The sequence below is a fragment of the Dipodomys merriami genome, unplaced genomic scaffold, assembly GCF_024711535.1.
Source record: "Dipodomys merriami isolate MVZ:Mamm:240054 unplaced genomic scaffold, mDipMer1.0.p SCAF_50, whole genome shotgun sequence".
NCBI classification, from domain to species: Eukaryota; Metazoa; Chordata; class Mammalia; order Rodentia; family Heteromyidae; genus Dipodomys; species Dipodomys merriami.
In genome coordinates this window covers 7,182,838-7,200,290 of record NW_027206069.1, presented here as the reverse complement: position 1 = coordinate 7,200,290, position 17,453 = coordinate 7,182,838, and the positions used below count along the sequence as shown (strand labels likewise).

The 17,453-nt window shown below is 54.2% G+C and overlaps 1 protein-coding gene across 1 annotated transcript in view; it reads right to left on the bottom strand.

The window, feature by feature from the left end:
- Positions 1–17,453, bottom strand: part of Syne3 (spectrin repeat containing nuclear envelope family member 3) — a 77,207-nt gene that overhangs the window by 17,291 nt on the left and 42,463 nt on the right. Inside the window, exons 6-16 of the mRNA XM_069997641.1 lie at positions 13,936–14,097; positions 12,410–12,757; positions 10,646–10,779; positions 8,696–8,870; positions 7,555–7,737; positions 6,056–6,199; positions 4,157–4,291; positions 2,379–2,534; positions 2,082–2,254; positions 1,578–1,701; positions 672–833 (exon numbers count right to left, since the gene is read on the bottom strand). Coding sequence (XP_069853742.1) covers positions 672–833; positions 1,578–1,701; positions 2,082–2,254; positions 2,379–2,534; positions 4,157–4,291; positions 6,056–6,199; positions 7,555–7,737; positions 8,696–8,870; positions 10,646–10,779; positions 12,410–12,757; positions 13,936–14,097 — 1,896 coding nt within the window. The remainder of the gene's footprint in view (positions 1–671; positions 834–1,577; positions 1,702–2,081; positions 2,255–2,378; positions 2,535–4,156; positions 4,292–6,055; positions 6,200–7,554; positions 7,738–8,695; positions 8,871–10,645; positions 10,780–12,409; positions 12,758–13,935; positions 14,098–17,453) is intronic.

Sequence of the window (17,453 nt, the reverse complement as noted above, 5' to 3'; positions counted from 1 at the left end):
TGGGCATTGGTGGCTCATGTCTGTCATGCCAGCTGTACAGGAGGCTGAGGTCTGAGGATCCCAGTTTGAAGCCAGCCTGGGTAGACAACATTTTGCCTTCAATTAGCCAGCAAAAAACCCAGAAGTGAAGATATGGCTCAAGTGGTAGACTGAAAAAAGCTAAGCAAGACTGAAATCATGAGTTCAAGTCCCAGTACTAACATACACACACACACACACACACACACACACACACACACACACACACACACACACACACACACACACACACACGCACGCACACACACACACACGCGCGCACGCGCTAATAGAGTTTTCTAAAAATACCCTGGACAAAAGATGTAGGAGTTTGAATCATTCTCCAACAGGATAAATAAATAAATTTCAATCTCTACCACAGTACACTTTTATAAAACCAAAGAGTAAGCCAGGAGGTCCAGGGCCTGATTAAAGAGTCATCTTAGATGACAAAACAGAGCTCTAAGCCCATCCTGAGCACTGTACTCAGTGTGTAACACTGATTAACCACCAAAAAGACCTGAGTGGAGCTGAGGCTTAAGTGATAGAGCACTAGCCTTGAGTGAAAAAGCTTAGGGACAGTGCCCAAGTCCTGAGCACAAGCCTCAGTACTGGTGCGTGTGCGCGAGACCCCCCACGGACAAGGAACCAACCTGCAGTTTTGTCTCTCTGGCCCTCACATCCTGGGCTGTGGTGGTTTTCATTGCGATAATTCGGATCAGCTTGGAATTTTCCATCTGCAGCCACTGCTCGAAGTTCCCGAACAGCCTGGAGAAATCTTCACGGCCGCCCTCCCTTGCCTCCCGCAGGCCCGCCTGAGGAAGTCACATGACCAGGGGTCAGAGGTGAGCAAGGCCCTCTGGGGATTCCACAGAGGGGCAGGTAAGGACTGGGTGCTGAAGGGGGGGAGAGGCTGGCCAGTCCTGCGGGTTGGCAAGGTTGTAGACTACAGACATACTCCATGGGGAGACGAGGGAATGACCCGGAGCGTGAGTAATTGACATTCTCAGCCTGGCTTTTGAACTCCTGGGCTCAAGTGATCCTCCTGTCTTAGCTTCCCAAGGGCTGAGATTACAGACATATGCAATCACACCTGGCCTGACAGATTGTTTCTGAACAACAAGCAATACAATTCTTTTCCACATGGCTCAGGTTTTTCTTTCTTTCTTTTCTGGTCCTTGAGCTTGAACTCTGGGCCTACAGGCTATAACCCAAGCTGCTTTTACGCTTCAGGATAGTGCTCTCGCACTTGAGCCACAGCTCCACTTCCAGCTTTTCCCCAGTCATTTATTGGAGATAAGAGTCTCATGGGCTTTGCTGCCTGGGCTGGCTTTGACCAATGATCCTTAGATCTCAGCCTCCTGAGAAGCCAGTGTGCAGGTGTGAGCTACCAGCACCCAGCTTATGGCTCCATTTTGGGGTTTTTCTGTTTGTTTTTAAGACAGTAACCGCTGATGCCATGTAGTAAATATTTTTCAGTGGGGGGGGTCTCTGAGTCCCCTCTGTGACACACAGCAAAAGCAGCCACCTCCTGCCCCCCCAACACCCGCCAGACTCACCCCACGCCGCCTCCTGGGAATAGGATCCCCGGGGTTGACGAGGAAGCCAGACTTGGGGATGTTGTTGGTGAAAACCAGCTTCCTGTCCGAATCCACTGGGGTCATCCGCAGCTGCCATTTCCTCCTGAGGCCAGAAGACAGGGAGGGGGATGGTCCATCAGGTGGAAGCTCTGGGGTCCCACGGTTCGGCTGCTGACCACAACCTCGAAGTCATCTCTGAGGGGTGGCAGGGCGCTGCGGGGCCCATTCCCACCCTGTTCCCAACTTCCACTCACATCACCCCCTCCCCCCAGGTCCATGCACAACCCCAGAGATGGAGAGAAGAAAACTGAGGCCCGAGCCAGACAGGATGAAGAGATAGAGCCCTGCTTCTCATGGCCTGATCAGAGTCGCCAGCTGGGCCCAAGTGTGCAATGACCTCCACCCGGCCCCCGGCGCCATGCCTGGTACACAGGCTGTCCAGCACCTGCTCTGCAGACAGCAGGAGGGGGGGGCACCTCTCACCTCAGCGCGGCCTCCTCCAGCTGCCTCAGGGCCTGCCAGGACTCCTCCAGCTCCCGGAGCTCCTCCCGGACCGCAGCCGCGCCCTCTGGAGAAGTCTTCTCCATCACCAGCTGGCCCATGGCCTCCACCAGCGGCAACTGGGCCTCCTTGCCTGGGAGCTCCGCCAGCAGCCTCTGAGGGACACAGGGACACGGACAGTGAGGTCCCAGGAGTAGAGAGGGCTCTGCCGCCACCCGTGGGAGCATCGGCGGTAGAGGCTTGGGAGGAGGCCGGTAAGGCAATGAGTAGCCATCTCACCTCCACCTCTTGGGGCTCGGTCTCCCCGGAGCCTGCCTCTGCCCGGTATGACGCCAGCATCTGTGTGACCACGGCGATCCACTGTCGTAGCTCCAGCAGCCGGTGGCTCCAGGTACAGTGCTCCCTCACGCTCTGCCCACACCTGTCCACCAGGTCCTGCGGCACAGCCCAGAGGGCCAGGGTGGCCTGAGTGTGGGTGGAGGCAGGGACCCGGGCACTGCCTAACCCCTGCAGGACTCTCAGGCTTCCCCCAACTCCTAACGCCATCAGGAACAGCACAGGGCTGGGCCTCCCCTCTGCCCAGGCCAACTCCGGTGAAAACTGTGCTTCTATGGGATGGATGGGGCGTGCCCAGCTCCCATCCACCCCCGGCACGCCAGCCCTTTGCAAAACCACTGGGAAGCATCAGGTAAAATGGAATTGGGTATGGTGGTTCGTGCCTGTAATCCTAGCTACGCAAGAGGCTGAGGTCAAGAGGCTCATGGTTTAAGACCAGCTTGGGCAGAAAATGAGATCTTATGCAGAAATAAAAAAGAAGGCAAAAGGACTAGAGATATGGCTCAATTGGGAAAGTGACTGCCGAGCCAAGCACAAGGCCCTGAGCTGAGCCCAAGTACAGCCACACAAACACAGGAGTGCCTCCTGACCCAGCCATCCTGCTCCTGATATGGATAAGCACATTCCCCATGGCGGAATGTTCTAAAACAAGCGTCACATGCAAAGCCCACAACCGATGCCAGCTGGATTTCAAATCTGAGGCTAGAGTTGCCCCTGAGGGTCAGGTGTGCCAGGAGGGCATAAAGGACGCTGGTGTAACCCTGGCTTTTATCTGACTGCTGTGACTACTTGGGCCCAGTTGGTGACAGATCCTTGTAAGTTTTAAAAATCTGAGTCAGGCACCAAGTGGCTTGCTCCTGTAATTCTAGCTACTTGTGAGGCTGTGAATAGGAGGACTGCAGTTTGAGGGCTGCCCAGGCAGAAACAGTCACAAGACCTCTTCTTAATCCCATGGCTGTGTGCCATGGAGAACACCTGTCATCCCAGCTATGGGAACCGAGCCGAGGGCTGGCCTTGTCGGTTCCAGGCCAACGAGCACAGAAACATCAGTGAGACTCCATCGCCACAGAAGGAGGTTGGAGGCGGTGGCACGTGCCCCAGAAACACTGAGGGCACGAGTGGGTGAGGGACCCCTGACTCACACCTGAGTTTTCTTCAGGAAAATGGACAGACCTAAGCCTCCATCAGAGTCCCTGCGTGCCCAGCCTGGAGAAGCCCTGGGCTCCATTCACTGCACGAAGTGGAACAGATCCGGTGAGAATGCCAGCCAGTGCTCAAGTGGCCACTAGAGGGTGCTGCTGACAAGGCTCTGCAGAACCTGGCTTACTGCAGCCTGGCTGTCGTGACCCAGGCAACCTCAGCTCTCTGCCCAGGCAGTGGCCCCGGTTCCCATGCAGAATCATAGCTGCGGGCTAACTGCCACCTACCCGACCCCGGAGAACACAGCCTTGCCTGCCTCGTTCAGGCTGTGTCTCACCCATGGTGCCTAGAGCAGTCCCCAGTGCTGGGTAGTCATCTGCTATCCGAATGGAAAAGGGAAGGAAGGAGTAAGAGAGGAAGGAAGGAGGGAGGGAAGGAAGGAAGGAAGGAAGGAAGGAAGGAAGGAAGGAAGGAAGGAAGGAAGGAAGGAAGGGAAGGCGGGAAGGAACAGACAGGCCCCAGGCATGTAGGCTTCCAGGGCCCGGACCCAGTGGCTTCTTGGCCCTTGGCTGTCCCCCTACCTCCAGGGCCCTCTGCAGGGTGTGGTGATCAGAGCAAAGCTGGTCCAGCTGGTGCTGGTGGTTGGATTTCTCCTGAATGAGGGGCCTCACCGCCTCTATTTGGACTCCCAGCTCCATACTCTCTCCTTGCAGTGCCTGCAGGGAGACGGGAAAAGGTCAGCTGTGCATCCTGCTTCTGCCTCAGGGAGAGACTGAGGGGCTCTGGGTGAGAGTCCAGGGAGAAGGGGGAGGGGCTCTGAGAGAGAGTCCAGGGAGAAGGGGGAGGGGCTGAGTGAGAGTCCAGGGAGAAGGGGGAGGGGCTCTGAGTGGGAGTCCAGGGAGAAGGGGGAGGGGCCAGGGAGAAGGGGGAGGGACTCTGAGAGAGAGTCCAGGGAGAAGGGGGAGGGGCTCTGAGAGTGTCCAGGGAGAAGGGGGAGGGGCTCTGAGAGTGTCCAGGGAGAAGGGGGAGGGGCTCTGAGAGTCCAGGGAGAAGGGGGAGGGGCAGTGAGTGGGAGTCCAGGGAGAAGGGGGAGGGGCAGTGAGTGGGAGTCCAGGGAGAAGGGGGAGGGGCAGTGAGTGGGAGTCCAGGGAGAAGGGGGAGGGGCAGTGAGTGGGAGTCCAGGGAGGGGAGGGGCTTCCAGGATGGCGGCTCCCCACAGCAGCAGCTACACCATAGGCTATTCTGATAGGCCCCTCTCAGAGCAGATAAAAATTTCAGACAAAAATATTCTGGAGGCATCATGAAAACAGTGTGGGCGAGGCCAGACGGCGTCCGCAGCGCAGACATCAGAACCTCACACGCTGACTGACCCTCACTCCCAATGAAGATTCACCACTCCTTTGGTCGCATGGTGAGTGAGTCCCAGAGGACACTCATTTTGTGTATGAGCCACAACGGAATTTTAAACGACAACCACCAAACTGGGTGCCAGTGGCTCACGCAGTTAATCCTAGCTACTCAGGAGGCTGAGATCTGAGGATTGCAGTTCAAAGCCAGCCTTCAAAGGCAAGAAAGCCCATGAGATTCTCATCTCCAGTTAACCACCAACAAAAAGCCAGAAGTGGAGCTGTGGCTCAGGGACAGCACCCAGGCCCTGTGTTCAAGGACAGGACCCCTCCCTCCCCATACACATATACACAGAAAAGACAACATGCACAACATGCATCACATGCATCACATACATCTCATGCATTTGGAAAACCAGAAAGCACCTCATCCAGCCAACAGTGGTCAATGAGCAGCCAGTTTGCAGTATACATGGTTTATTCAATGGAAGGCTTCTAGACTCACTAGGAAGTTAGCAAGGAAAAAAACAAAACAAAACAAAAATAGAGAATCGGGAGGCAGGGTTAAGTGGTAGAATGCCAGCTCAGTAATTACAAGGCCCTCCGTTCAAATCCTAGTCCCAGAAGAAGAAAAAAATTGCCAGGGGCAGGGGCTTATTCTTGTAAAACTAGTACTCGGGAGGCTGAGAGATAGAGGATTGCAGTTTGAAGCCAGCCTAGGCAGAAAAGTCCACAAGACCCCCATCTCCCATTAACCAGCTAAAAATATCAGGCTGGAAGTGTGGCTCAAGTAGTAGAGCTCCAGCTGAGCAAGCAGGCTGCCCTGAGTTTAAGCTCCAGTCATGGAAAGAAAGAAAAAATAAAACAAAACAAAAAAACAAGTATCAATGTTGGACTTTGGAACTCCAGAGTAAATAAAGGATCTGTTTCTCATTTTGCTCCATTCAATAGCCCTGTGGAGGCCAGGAAGCATCAGATAAATAAATAGACAAAAAGTCAGATCAAGTGAGATGGATCACTACCCTGGGCTCCAGCTCCATGCTGCTCCCCAGTTCCCCTTGTGAGGAGGGAGGGCAGCTTCTGTGCACAACCAAGCCTCCACATGGGGTGACCAGGGCCCACAAACCCCCTCACCTGCAACCTTGAATGCTGGGCCTGTTTTCCAGGGATGTCCCTCTGGAGCCCTTTCTCCGCCTCCATCCTGACTTGCAGGTCCAAGAGCTTCCTCTGCAGGGGTTCAAAAGCAGCCCCAAAGTCTTTGTGCTGGACAAGCAAACTCTGCAGAGACAGAACCAGGCTGCTGCAAATTAAGTGCTTACCTCCTGGGTACCTACTTGTATGCGTAGACTTGCAATCCAGTTGCTCCCATGAGTACTGGCGTGGGAGTCTGTCCATGGGTCACAGCTCTCTCCCAGTGACACACTTTGATCACACCATTTTAGAACAGGGGCTGGCAGCCTCCCCCCACCCCATCCTATTAGAGATCTCTTTGTACAAATAAAGTTTTATTAGAACAAAGATGCAGCCATTTGTCTCCACTGTGACAATTTGAATGACAGCTGAGCCAAGGGCCCTGCACACATAGATCCCCTCTGCTCTTGCTCTTCACAGTCTGTGGGCCCTTGCTTAAGATCGACATCGTGATGGGCCCTGGGAAATGCTGCCCTGCTGTCTCTGCCACTGGCTTGTGTCTGTTCCATGGGGAGACCTCAGCTTCCTCTCTGTGTCCCCCTAATCCTCCAGTTCCTGAAACCCAGCCTAGCTCTGCCAATGAGGGTCAGAGCCCAGGGTGAGATTGCAGCCTTGGAGTAAAACAAACAGCAGTATGTGCAGCCTGAGTCTTAGCCCCGCCATTTCTAGACCACAAGCCCCTCGTTTGAGTGCCTCTGAACCAAGACAAACCTCCTCATGGGGTCCCTGGGGTCAGATAGATCACAGGTGTGAAGCTCTTGGCAAGAGCCTGACCTGCAGCCAGCACCCCAGAGATTGTAATCATTATGGTCACCATAATCAGAGACCCAGCGGACATTCATCATACAGAAGAGGCTGCTCACAGAATTTCAAGCTATGTAGGCCAGTGCCAGCGGCTCACATCTGTAATCCCAGCTACTTAGAAGGCTAAGTTCTGAGGAACACAGTGCCAAGCCATCCCTGACAGAAAAGTACACAAGACTCTCATCTCCAGTGAACCAGCAAACATCCAGAAGTGGAACTGTGGATCAGGTGGGAGAGCACCAGCCTCAAATGAAAAAAGGGATCCTGCCAAGGTCTGAGTTCAAGCCCCTGTACTGGCATCGAGAGAGAACAACAAAAAAACAAAAACAAAAAAAGCTCTAGCTTTGTTTTAGTGTGACAAGAGTGTGTCTCCAGTAACACCCATATTCCTAGCATGTGGTTGTTTCATCTTCACAATTACTCTTTTTCTCCAAGCTTTCCTGTCTCTGAGGAAGATAGTTCAGTTGGATTGCGGTTGGGAGCTGGCCAGGGAGCCAGTTCAAGGGAGACCAGAATCCTTTTACACATAAAGGGCCTGAGATTGCGGGAGACAAAGAATCACCCCCAGGGTCACAGTGGCAAGGGGTAGAGCTGGGATTAGAACACCCCCGGGGCATCCTGAGGGTCCATCCACTCACCTGCAGCTTGCTCCTTCTCTGCAGAAGGCGGTTGTGCAGCAGGTCCCTGTCCCTCACGGCCCCCGCCACCTGTTCCAGCAGCGCCTGCGCTCTCTCCTGACCAAAGACGCTATCCAGCAGGTCTGCCTTCAGCGGGAGTGCGGCCAGCTGCTCCTTCAGACGAGAACTTTCCACCAGGGCTGCCTAGGGAACCCAAGCCCCCTGTGAGCCACGGAGCACACCTGGGCTGGCGCATAGGCGGCCCGGGAAACAGTAAACCCGAATGGGAAGACACCTCCTCGAGGAAGACGCGGCAATAGTTCTTCTCTTCGCCCCGCCCCAATCCATCACCTTGGCCACGCCCACGATGCAATTCTGCCTCCTACTTGTCTCAGAAATCCCCCCCGCCACCAATCCCACCTCCTCTGGCTGCCGTTCCACACTCGGCTCCTGTGGGGATACCGCAGGACTGCCTTCCCCACAGTGGCCCACGCCATGCTCAGCAAGGTGGGTGTCCAAGGGAGATCTCCATCACTGACAGGGTCTCTGGGGCCCTGCTAGCACCCTCTGGGAGACACAGACTTTACTGCTTTAAGCCACCTGTAAACACCTAGGGTTTAAGGGCAGCCTCAGAAAGGAAGGTGCCACAGCCGGGCACTGGCGGTTCACACCTGTCATCCTAGCTACTCAGGAGGCTAAGATCTGAGGATCACGGTTCAAAGCCAGCCCAGGTAGGAAAGTCCGTGAGACTCTGATCTCTAATAAAAACCACCAGAAAACTGGAAGTGGCGCTGTGGCTCACGTGGTAGAGTGCTCATCTTGAGCTGAACAGCTGAGGGACAGCGCCCAGGCCCAGAGTTCAAGCCCCTCAACCAACCAAAGAAAAGAAAAGAAAAAAGGAAGGTGTCAGGCGTGGCCTGCCATTAGGATTTATTCTGGATGATCTTTGGAGATCTGTCACAGAACTCAGAGGAAACTGGAGGTGTTTGCCCAGGCTGGCTCCTTCCGTTTCCCTCGGCAGACAGGCGCGGGAGGAGCCGGCCCTGAGGCCAACAGTCAGGGTGAAGGTACCGGCCTGGAAGAGAGGCTCACAGGCCACACGCCAGGCTGGCACCTCTCCAGACACATGAGTCAGCCGGCCTGGCCCGAGCAGGGTTAGTACCTCGATCTGGGGCAGGAAGGTGTGAATGGAGGGCAGGTCTGGCAGGCTGGCAGTGACGTCCAGGAGCCGCTGGGCCAGGGCCTCCCACAGCTGCAGATCGTGCAGGGGGCGCTGGAAACGCTGCCACAGCTCGGCCCCCGTGGCATTGCGGAGCCGGGTGCTCAGGGCCTTCATGCTGCAAGGATCAGAGAGGGGCAAATGGAGAGGAGAATGTGCGGTTGGGGACCAGCATGGGTTCCCCGGAACCCAGTGTGCACTTCTCTTTCCTACTTTTTGGACTACAGGCAGTAACTGCAGTGATAGGTATGGTAGGTAGATGGCAGAGACCTCTGAGCACTGATATGCAAAAGCACTGGGCAAATGCAGCAGCAGTGCTCGCTGGACACTATGTTGAAAATGAACTGTATGGGCTGGGGAGGTGGCTCAGTGTAGGGGCTGGGAAGGTGGCTCAGTGGTAGAGTGCTCACGTAGCATGCATGAAGCCCTGGGTTCGATTCCTTAGTACCACACAAAGAGAAAAAGCTGGAGGTGGCACTGTGGCTCAAGTGGTGGCCTTGAGCAAAAGAAGCTCAGGCATAGTGTCCATGTCCTGAGTTCAAGCCCCAGGACTGGCAAAAAAAAAAAAAAAGCATTGGGCATGGCTCAGGTCTTTCTGAGGTCATACCTACAGACTCTTTATTATTATTATTATTTTTATCATTAATTATTTTGTGCTGGTATTGAGGATTGAACTTGGGACCTTCTGTTCTCACTTGGCTTTTTCACTCAAGGCTGGTACTCTAACACATGAGCCACAGCTCTACTTCTGGCTTTTTGGTAGTTAATTAGAAATAAGAGTCTTTCAGATTTGTGTGTCCAGTGTAGCTTTGAACCATGATCCTCAGATCTCAGCCTTCTGAGTAGCTAGGATTACCAATGCAAGCTACTGGTGCCCAGCTTAAACTTATAATTTTTAAAAAGATGAGTAAGACAGGCACTGGTGGATCATCCCTGTAATCCTAGCTACTCAGGAGGCTGAGATCTAAGGATCTCAGTTCAACCCCAGACCAGGCAGGAACATCCATGAGACTCTTATCTCCAATTACCCACCAGTAAAACCTGAAGTGGTACTGTGGCTCAAGTGGTAGAGCACTCATCTTGAGCTGAAGAGCTGAGGGACAGTGCTCAGGCCCGGAGTTCAAGCTCCACCACCCACAAAATAAATAAATAAAAAGATGAGTAAACAACAGAAAGGTAGGTCTAATACCCAAAGCTACTCTGCCCCCTTGGGCCTTTGCCAATCTAGAATCTACAAGACGGAGCAAAGCTCTGCCCCCTCCATCTACCCCTCTGCTGCTTTGCACTCAGGAAGTCCAGCCCCTTACCCACACTGCCTCAGCATCCCACAGGGGATTCAGGCCCTGTCCCAATTTACAGATGTGGGCCCAGCACAGCTGTGAATGGAAGCCTCCATCATTCGGAAAGAACCCCGTAGCAGGCAGAGGTATGCGACACACCGAGGCTGCAGGCACCTGAAGCTGTGTTCAGGACACCCTGAATTCACACAGCTGGTACACATTCCCACGCGGGAAGCCTTTATCCTATAGTCTTTGCTGGGCAAGGAAGCTGGGCAACTGGGTCTGGGGGCCCAGGGGTCAGGTCAAGGCTGGGCTGGCATGCACACCAGCCACCCCCACAGATCCATGCACACAGGCTCTGATGGTTTGGTTTTGGTGTAGTCACTGGCAGAGAATGGCTCTTATCAGTGATCTCTCTCCCTTCCGGCCATCACACACTAAACCGCACGCTGAAGTGGCGCACGGAGACCCAACAGAAATGGAATGAGCTGCCTGGAAAGGAAATCATGCTCGACATGGCCTAGGACAACCTCAGTCAGCGAGCAGGGCCACCTCCTGGAGAGAGGCCAGCAGTGTGGGGCATGCCCCTACCCCGGCCTCGGCCCCCACGTACCTCTGATACTCCTGGATGGCAGCCACCACATGAGCAGAGAAGGACTGCAGGTCAGGGAAGGCGAGCAGCTCCTTCAGCTGGACCTGTAGTCGGTCCACGCGAGGCTCCTCCAAGGCCAGTGCTGCCCTTGTGGTCTGTAGGACAGGACAGCACCATGGGGGGAGGGAATGTGAGAAGGGCGCTGAGCATGGGCCAGGGAGTGTGGCCCACCAGTTTCTCCAAACTGGTTACCAAGGGCAGGAACCAGAGGCTCCACTATCGAGTTCAGTCCCTGTTCCCCACCTAGAGCGTGGCTTCCCTGCCTCCCTTAAGTCTTGAGCCACACCTCCACTTCCGGCTTTTTTGCTGGTCCACAGATTCTCACAGAGTCTCACAGATTTGTCCGCCTGAGCTGGCTTCAAACCACCATCCTCAAGTCTCAGCTTCCTGAGTAGCTAAGATGACAAGCATGAGCTACCGGTGCTGACTTGATCAGTGAGTTTTAAGCAGAGGCTGAGTACTTGGGAGTCTGATCATGGGGGTTCAATGACCATTGCCCCTTCTGTGCATATGAGGGGGGCATCAAAGCGGTCCCATAGCAAGGGGAAGGGGCAGCAGGTCCTGGGTGGAAAGACGGTGCTGTAGGGTGACCTGGTTCACAAGGAGGCTGGATAAGAGACCACAGAGGGCTGGGAATGTGGCTGAGTGGTAGAGTGTTTGCCTAGCATGCATGAAGCCCCGGGTTTGATTCCTCAGTACCAAGTGGTAGAGTGCTAGTCTTGAGCACAGAGAAGCTCAGGGACAGTGCCCAGGCCCAGAGTTCAAGCCCCAGGACTGGGGGGGGGGGGAGAGAGAGAGAGAGAGAGAGAGAGAGAGAGAGAGAGAGAGAGAGAGAGAGAGAGAGAGAGAGAGAGAGAGAGAGAGAGAGAGAGAGAGAGAGAGGAGAGAGAGAGAGAGAGAGACCACAGAGCGAGCACTTACACACACACTCTCAACACATAGATACTGTGCATAAAGATGAAGATTCAAAGGAAGAGAGGAAATTCAAGAGTGGTGGAGAGGAAGGAAATGGGATGATTTTTCTCTAAACCACTTCTTTCATGGAAATAACCAAGGCGAGGAGGGGAGGAGGGGTGCTGATCCACGAGTCACCCCCTGAGTGTCCCCACAAAGACCCACATGCCATGGGCGTGATCTCAGCAGTAGTGCTGTTGGGAGGTGCCATGAACTTTTGTCCCTAATGGGACATCCCTGGCTCTCTGGGGGTGGGGGTGGGGTTGAAGGGGCCCCTAGGGCCTGAATGTCCCAGGGTTATTCTGCTTCCTGCCTTATGATAGGCCCAAGAAAATGCAAATCCCAGACCAGAGCCTCCCTGACCCTGAGCCAAAACCTTCACTCTTTGTAAGTGAATTGTCTCTAGTATTTCATTACTGTGCCATGAATGTAGGTCATCTGTGGAGTGGACAGGATGGGGTGTCCTCTGATTGGGTGTCTGGGTCCAGGCCTCCCCGGGGCCCCCCCTCATCACAGGCATCCTTGGCTCAGCACCCCCACATGCATCTCTCTATGACGCATTCCTTCTGGCCCAACATTCCAAATCCCTTCCAAGGAAGTCTACCCCTCATCTCGCACCGGCCAGGGACGGGCTCTGAGGTCCACGCCTGCAGTCCTGTGCTTCCTCTGGCCTTGCTCTTCTACCCGCCGTGAACCTTGACCCTCATTGAAAAGTGTGGACAGGCTCCATCTTGACTGTTTCCCCCAGGGCAGGGGCCAACCGCTGCTTACCGAGCAGCGCCTCCAGTGAGCCACCAGCTGGTCCTCTGTGGCCCCGGGCGCCATGGGCTCCAGGCCCTGCTGGCCCAGCCGCTCAAGGCTCTGCCTGAACTCCCGGAGCTCGGCTTCCAGCTGCCGGATGCGCTGCTGGCAGGCGCCCTGGGACCGCAGCAGGCCCTGGAGCCGCCCATCCTCCTCCTGCCAGAGCACCCGCAGCTTCTCCAGAACCATCCGCATCTCCTCCAGTTCAGCCGTGAGTCTCTCCGCACCCAGGGGAGAGGTGTTCCCAATGACGGCCGGCACCCTCTCCTCCAGCCTCGCCAGAGCCTCCTCACCCCTGGGGAAATCCTTGGCGATGTCCTGCGGGGGCGAGGGGGCGGGGGTAAGGAGGACAGGGGACACCAGAGTGGGGGGGGGGGGGGGAGAAAAAGCAAATGTGAGCAGGGCACCTGTGGCTCACACCTGTCATCCTAGCTACTCAGGAGGCTGAGATCTGAGGATCATGGTTCAAAGCCAGCCTGAGCAGGAAAGTCTGTGAAACGCTTATCTCCAATAAACTACTCAGAAAAAGCTGGAAATGGTACTGTGGCTCAAGTGGTAGAGCACTAGTCTTGAGCACAAAGAGGCTCAGGGACAGCATCTAGGCCTTGAGTTCAAGCCCCGGGACTGGCAAAAATAAATTCGTTAAATTAAAAGGAAAAAGCACATGTGTGTCGCACATTCCGGATCCAGAAGGCAGGCATAGGATTGGTTCCCAGATTCCTGAGCCCGGAAGCCTACCAGCTGCCCCAGGCAGGGCCACGGGCTGAGCCACACACGGGCTTCCTTTTCTCATCAAGCCATTTGATTAAGTCAAGAAGCAAGTCTTCTGTTGTCTTCAGCATTTCCTAGCATTTCTTCTGTTTCTTCCTTTATATTTTTGTGCCAGTACTGAGGCTTAAACCCAGGGCCTCACACTCTTGCTTGGTTTTTTTTTTGTTCAAGGCTGGCACTCAACCGCTTGAGCCCATACCTCTACTTCTGGCTTTTTGATGGTTCATTGGAAAAAGAGTTTCATAGACTTTTCTGCCTGGGCTGGCTTCTAAGCCTGGATCCTCAGATCTCAGCCTTCTGTGTAGCTATATTGCCAGTGTGAGCCACCAATCCCTGGCCTCCTGGCAGTTTAAATTTTTTCCTTTTAAACAAACAGGCTTAGAGCCATTGGCAGTCAACACTTAAATAGAAACTAGGGCTAGGCATCTCACACCTATAATCCTAGCTACTTATTAGGCTGAGGATTATGGTTCAAAGCCAGCCCAGGTAAAAAAGCCCATGAGACTCTCATCTCCAATGAGCCACCAAAAAAAGCCACAAGTGGAGCTGTGGCTCAAGTGGTAGAGTTCTAGTCTTGAGGACAAAAGCTCAGAGACAGCACCCAGGCCCTAAATTCAAGCCCCAGGACTGGCACAAAAACTGACTGACTGAAGGACGGAACTTGAGCCTGGGTGCTGCAGGCTTCGGGCAGTGCTGGGGCTCTGGTTAGGACTGGAAGGACTAACCTGCAGGGCAGCCAGGCGGAGCTCTGTGGTCAGCTGGGAGTTCCGTCCCAGGCAGCTGTGAACCTTCTCCACCACTGCCTTCAGCCACAGCTGGAACTCGTCCACACTGGCCTGGTACTGCTCGTGCTCCTGGGCAATGCTGGCCAGTAAGTCCACCCGCTCCTAAGGGCAAGAGACAACTGCCGTGAGCCTTCAGAGCCAGCGGTTCCAGCCTGCTACATCTGTGTGGATGGGGAGGGGAGGGTAAACAGCCCACATTCAGTCCTGGCAGTAGAAACTGAGAGGTGTTCCTTATCTCAAGTAGCACCACGTCAGGAGATGGGTTTGAAGGCCCAGATGCTGACCCTGGCACCTGCCTTCACTACAGCTGGCGTTCTTTCTCGTGTCCAAGGAGTGGCACCCGAATGGGGTGTGAATACAACTACAATGACAACACTGCCCGGAGCACGGGCCTGAGAGTCTTCACCATGGTAGATTTTCCACACACAACTCCTTGAATCTCCTGACCACCTATGGTAGCTTCCCATTAGGATCCTGGCTTAGCGACACCCAGCCTCCTAGAGGTGACGTGACTGGCCCAAGGCTGCTGGACCAGCACAGGCTGAAATGCAAGGCCAGATGCACAGGTGCCTCTCGCTCCATCCACAGCAGCGGCTGCAGGGTAAGCCACAATTGGCAAGCCATTCCATGAACATGGCGATGCTCCCTGCATAGTGGGAGTCTTCGCCATTCCCAACCAGTCCCACTGCGGGCCAAACCACCCAGGTTGGTGTCTCGAGGGTAGAGGGCATCTGAGGGAAAGACTGTCCCTGCTGTAAGCTTCAGTCACTGTTCCTAGAGATTAATTCACAAACCACCCATGCCAGCGCTGTCTCCCTAGAGCCCTACAACTATGGCTCCCGCTGGCACCAAGCCCAAGCGAAAACCTTGAATCTTAGTGTTCAAAACCTCACAGGGTGGACTGGAAATGAGGCTTAGTGGTAGAGTGCTTGCCTAGCATGCATGAAGCCCTGGGTTCGATTCCTCAGTACCACATACACAGAAAAAGCCAGAAGTGGCACTGTGACTCAAGTGATAGAGTGCCAGCCTTGAGCAAAAATGCTCAGGGACAGTGAGTTCAAGCTAGCACTGGCATAAAAACAATCAAATAACAGGGAGAGAAAAACTGGGAGGGAGCAAGGGAAAGGATGACATTGTCCCCCCTGAAAAAATGTACTCTTTATCTGACTTATGTTACTGTAACCCCTGTATACATCACCATTATAATAACAAAAATCTTTTTAAAAAATCAAACAAAAAACAGGGTCAGTGGCTCATACCTATAATCCCAGCTATTCCAGAGACTGAGATAACTGAAGTATATGGCCAGTCTGGGCCCTATGAATCTGTTTCCCAGAAACTTTAAAGAAAAGTTGTTCTTGGCAGGTATTTTGCCACAGCAATGGAAGTCGAGTTTGGAGGGGGTTTGTGCTGTGGGAAGCCAGAGGGAGGGAGGGGCCTCGGTGGACAAGTACTTCCACGTGGCTGATGTGGACTGCCACCTCACACTTACAATCCCACAGTCTCTGCCCTGCAGGACGCAGGTCCCGGAACACTGGCCGCACCCACAGGGCTGAGATTCACACAGCAAATGTGAGTCCCCAGCAAGAGTAGACGCACAGTCACTGCTCAGGCTGGGGCTTTGCAGACCACGCCCCTAGAGGGCCACAGGGGGACGCTTGGCTCCTCCACGTTCAGATTCTGCAGCAGCCGTTTCCAGAGGGCGCTGTGTGCACCGCAGCTGGCACGTTAGGCTCTGTGGACACTGCGCACAGGACGGCCCTGCTCCGTCACCCTTCTCTGGGGACTCTCGGACTTCGTGTCACTTTGACATGAGACATATATTATTCAGCTCTCAGTTTTTGTCCCCTGGCCCCCATTCAGACATGAACTTGCCACATGAGCCCTAATGTGCTTTTTACCAAGTTCAGAAAGCTGAGATCTGAGGATCAAGGCCCAAAGCCAACCCAGAGACTCATCTCTTAACTAGCCAGCAAAAAGCCAGAAGCAAAGGAGTAGGTCAAGTGTTAGAGCACCAGCTGTGAACAGAAAAACTCAAGCAAGAATGCAAGGCCCTGAGTTCAAACCTAAGTGCTGGCATGCACACACACGTGTATGTGCACATGCACACACATATGCACATACCTACATACACACAAGTTCTCTGGAATATAAAGCAGACAGATAAATGATCTTAAAACTTCTCCTAGCTACTTATATATGCTGCCTCTCTTCAAAATCAAATAACAGTCAGGGCTAGGAAGATAGCTCAGTGGTAGAGTGCTTGCCTTGCATGCATGAGGCTCTGGGTTCAATTTCTCAGCACCACATAAGCAGAAAAAAGCCAGAAGTGGCGCTGTGGCTCAAGTGGTAGAGTGCTAGCTACCCAGGCCCAGAGTTCAGCTCCCACAGCTGGGGAAAAAAAAAATCTAATAGTAACTCACTTAAACCTCTGCAGCAGCAACAGCCAAGTGGGAGAGGAGCTCTCCACCTGACAAGTGGAAGCAAAGAATTAGACCAGGCCCTTCCAGGAAGTGCTCAGAAGTCTCTCTGCAGTACTGCTTGCAGCAGAAGAGGACCCCTGATTGGGGCGATGCCTTTGCATCTCTGCCCTGTGGTCCTCAAATCCATGTTCTAGCCCCTCCCATTCCTGCAGGTTCCCCCCCACACTTCGATCCTGAGGGTCAACCTCCAACAGAACCCTGGGAAACCAGCCCCGCCCCGCCCCACCCCTGGACGGGCTGTGTGGAGCATGTTGGGTTAGGAGAGGCCTGCGGAGACTGTGTGTGCGTGTGTGAATGATGAGGCGCTGCCACCCAGGGCAGCAGAGAGTAAACAAACTGTCCGTGATCGGAAGCAGGCGCTTGCGAGGACTGGCGGCCGGCAGCCATCCACAAGAGATGTGTGCCAGGCACGGCCAACAGCGAGTGCAGTCCCAGGGGAGGGTGACAGCGCTGACGGATGGGAGAACGCCCCACCTTCTCATTAAACCAAACAATGAAGCCATCTGTAGTGGGAGCCTTGTCAGAAATGTCACAACGCAAGCCATTAACAAGGGCAGCCTGGATTTATGTCCCTGCAAAGGATGCACCGACCATGGCGAGAAGCCAAACTCCCCTTCTCTCTGGGCTGGAGCCCAGGACGCTGCTGTTAGCCTGGTGCTTTGGAAAACAGAAGCTGTGGGTTAAATATTAACCAGCTAGCAGGGCGCTGGAGGCTCACACCTGTAATCCTACTAACTACTCCTAACTACTCAGGAGGCTAAGATCTGAGGATCTCAGTTCAAAGCCAGCCAGGAGAGAAAGTCCTTGTGGCTTTTATCCCCAATAAACTACTTAGAAAAAGCTGGACATGGTGCTGTGGCTCAAGTGGTAGAGTAGTAGGCTGTGAGCACAAAGAAGCTCAGGGAAAGCACCCAGGTCCTGAGTTCAAGCCTTAGGATTAGCAAGGGAAGGGAAGGGAAGGGAAGGGAAGGGAAG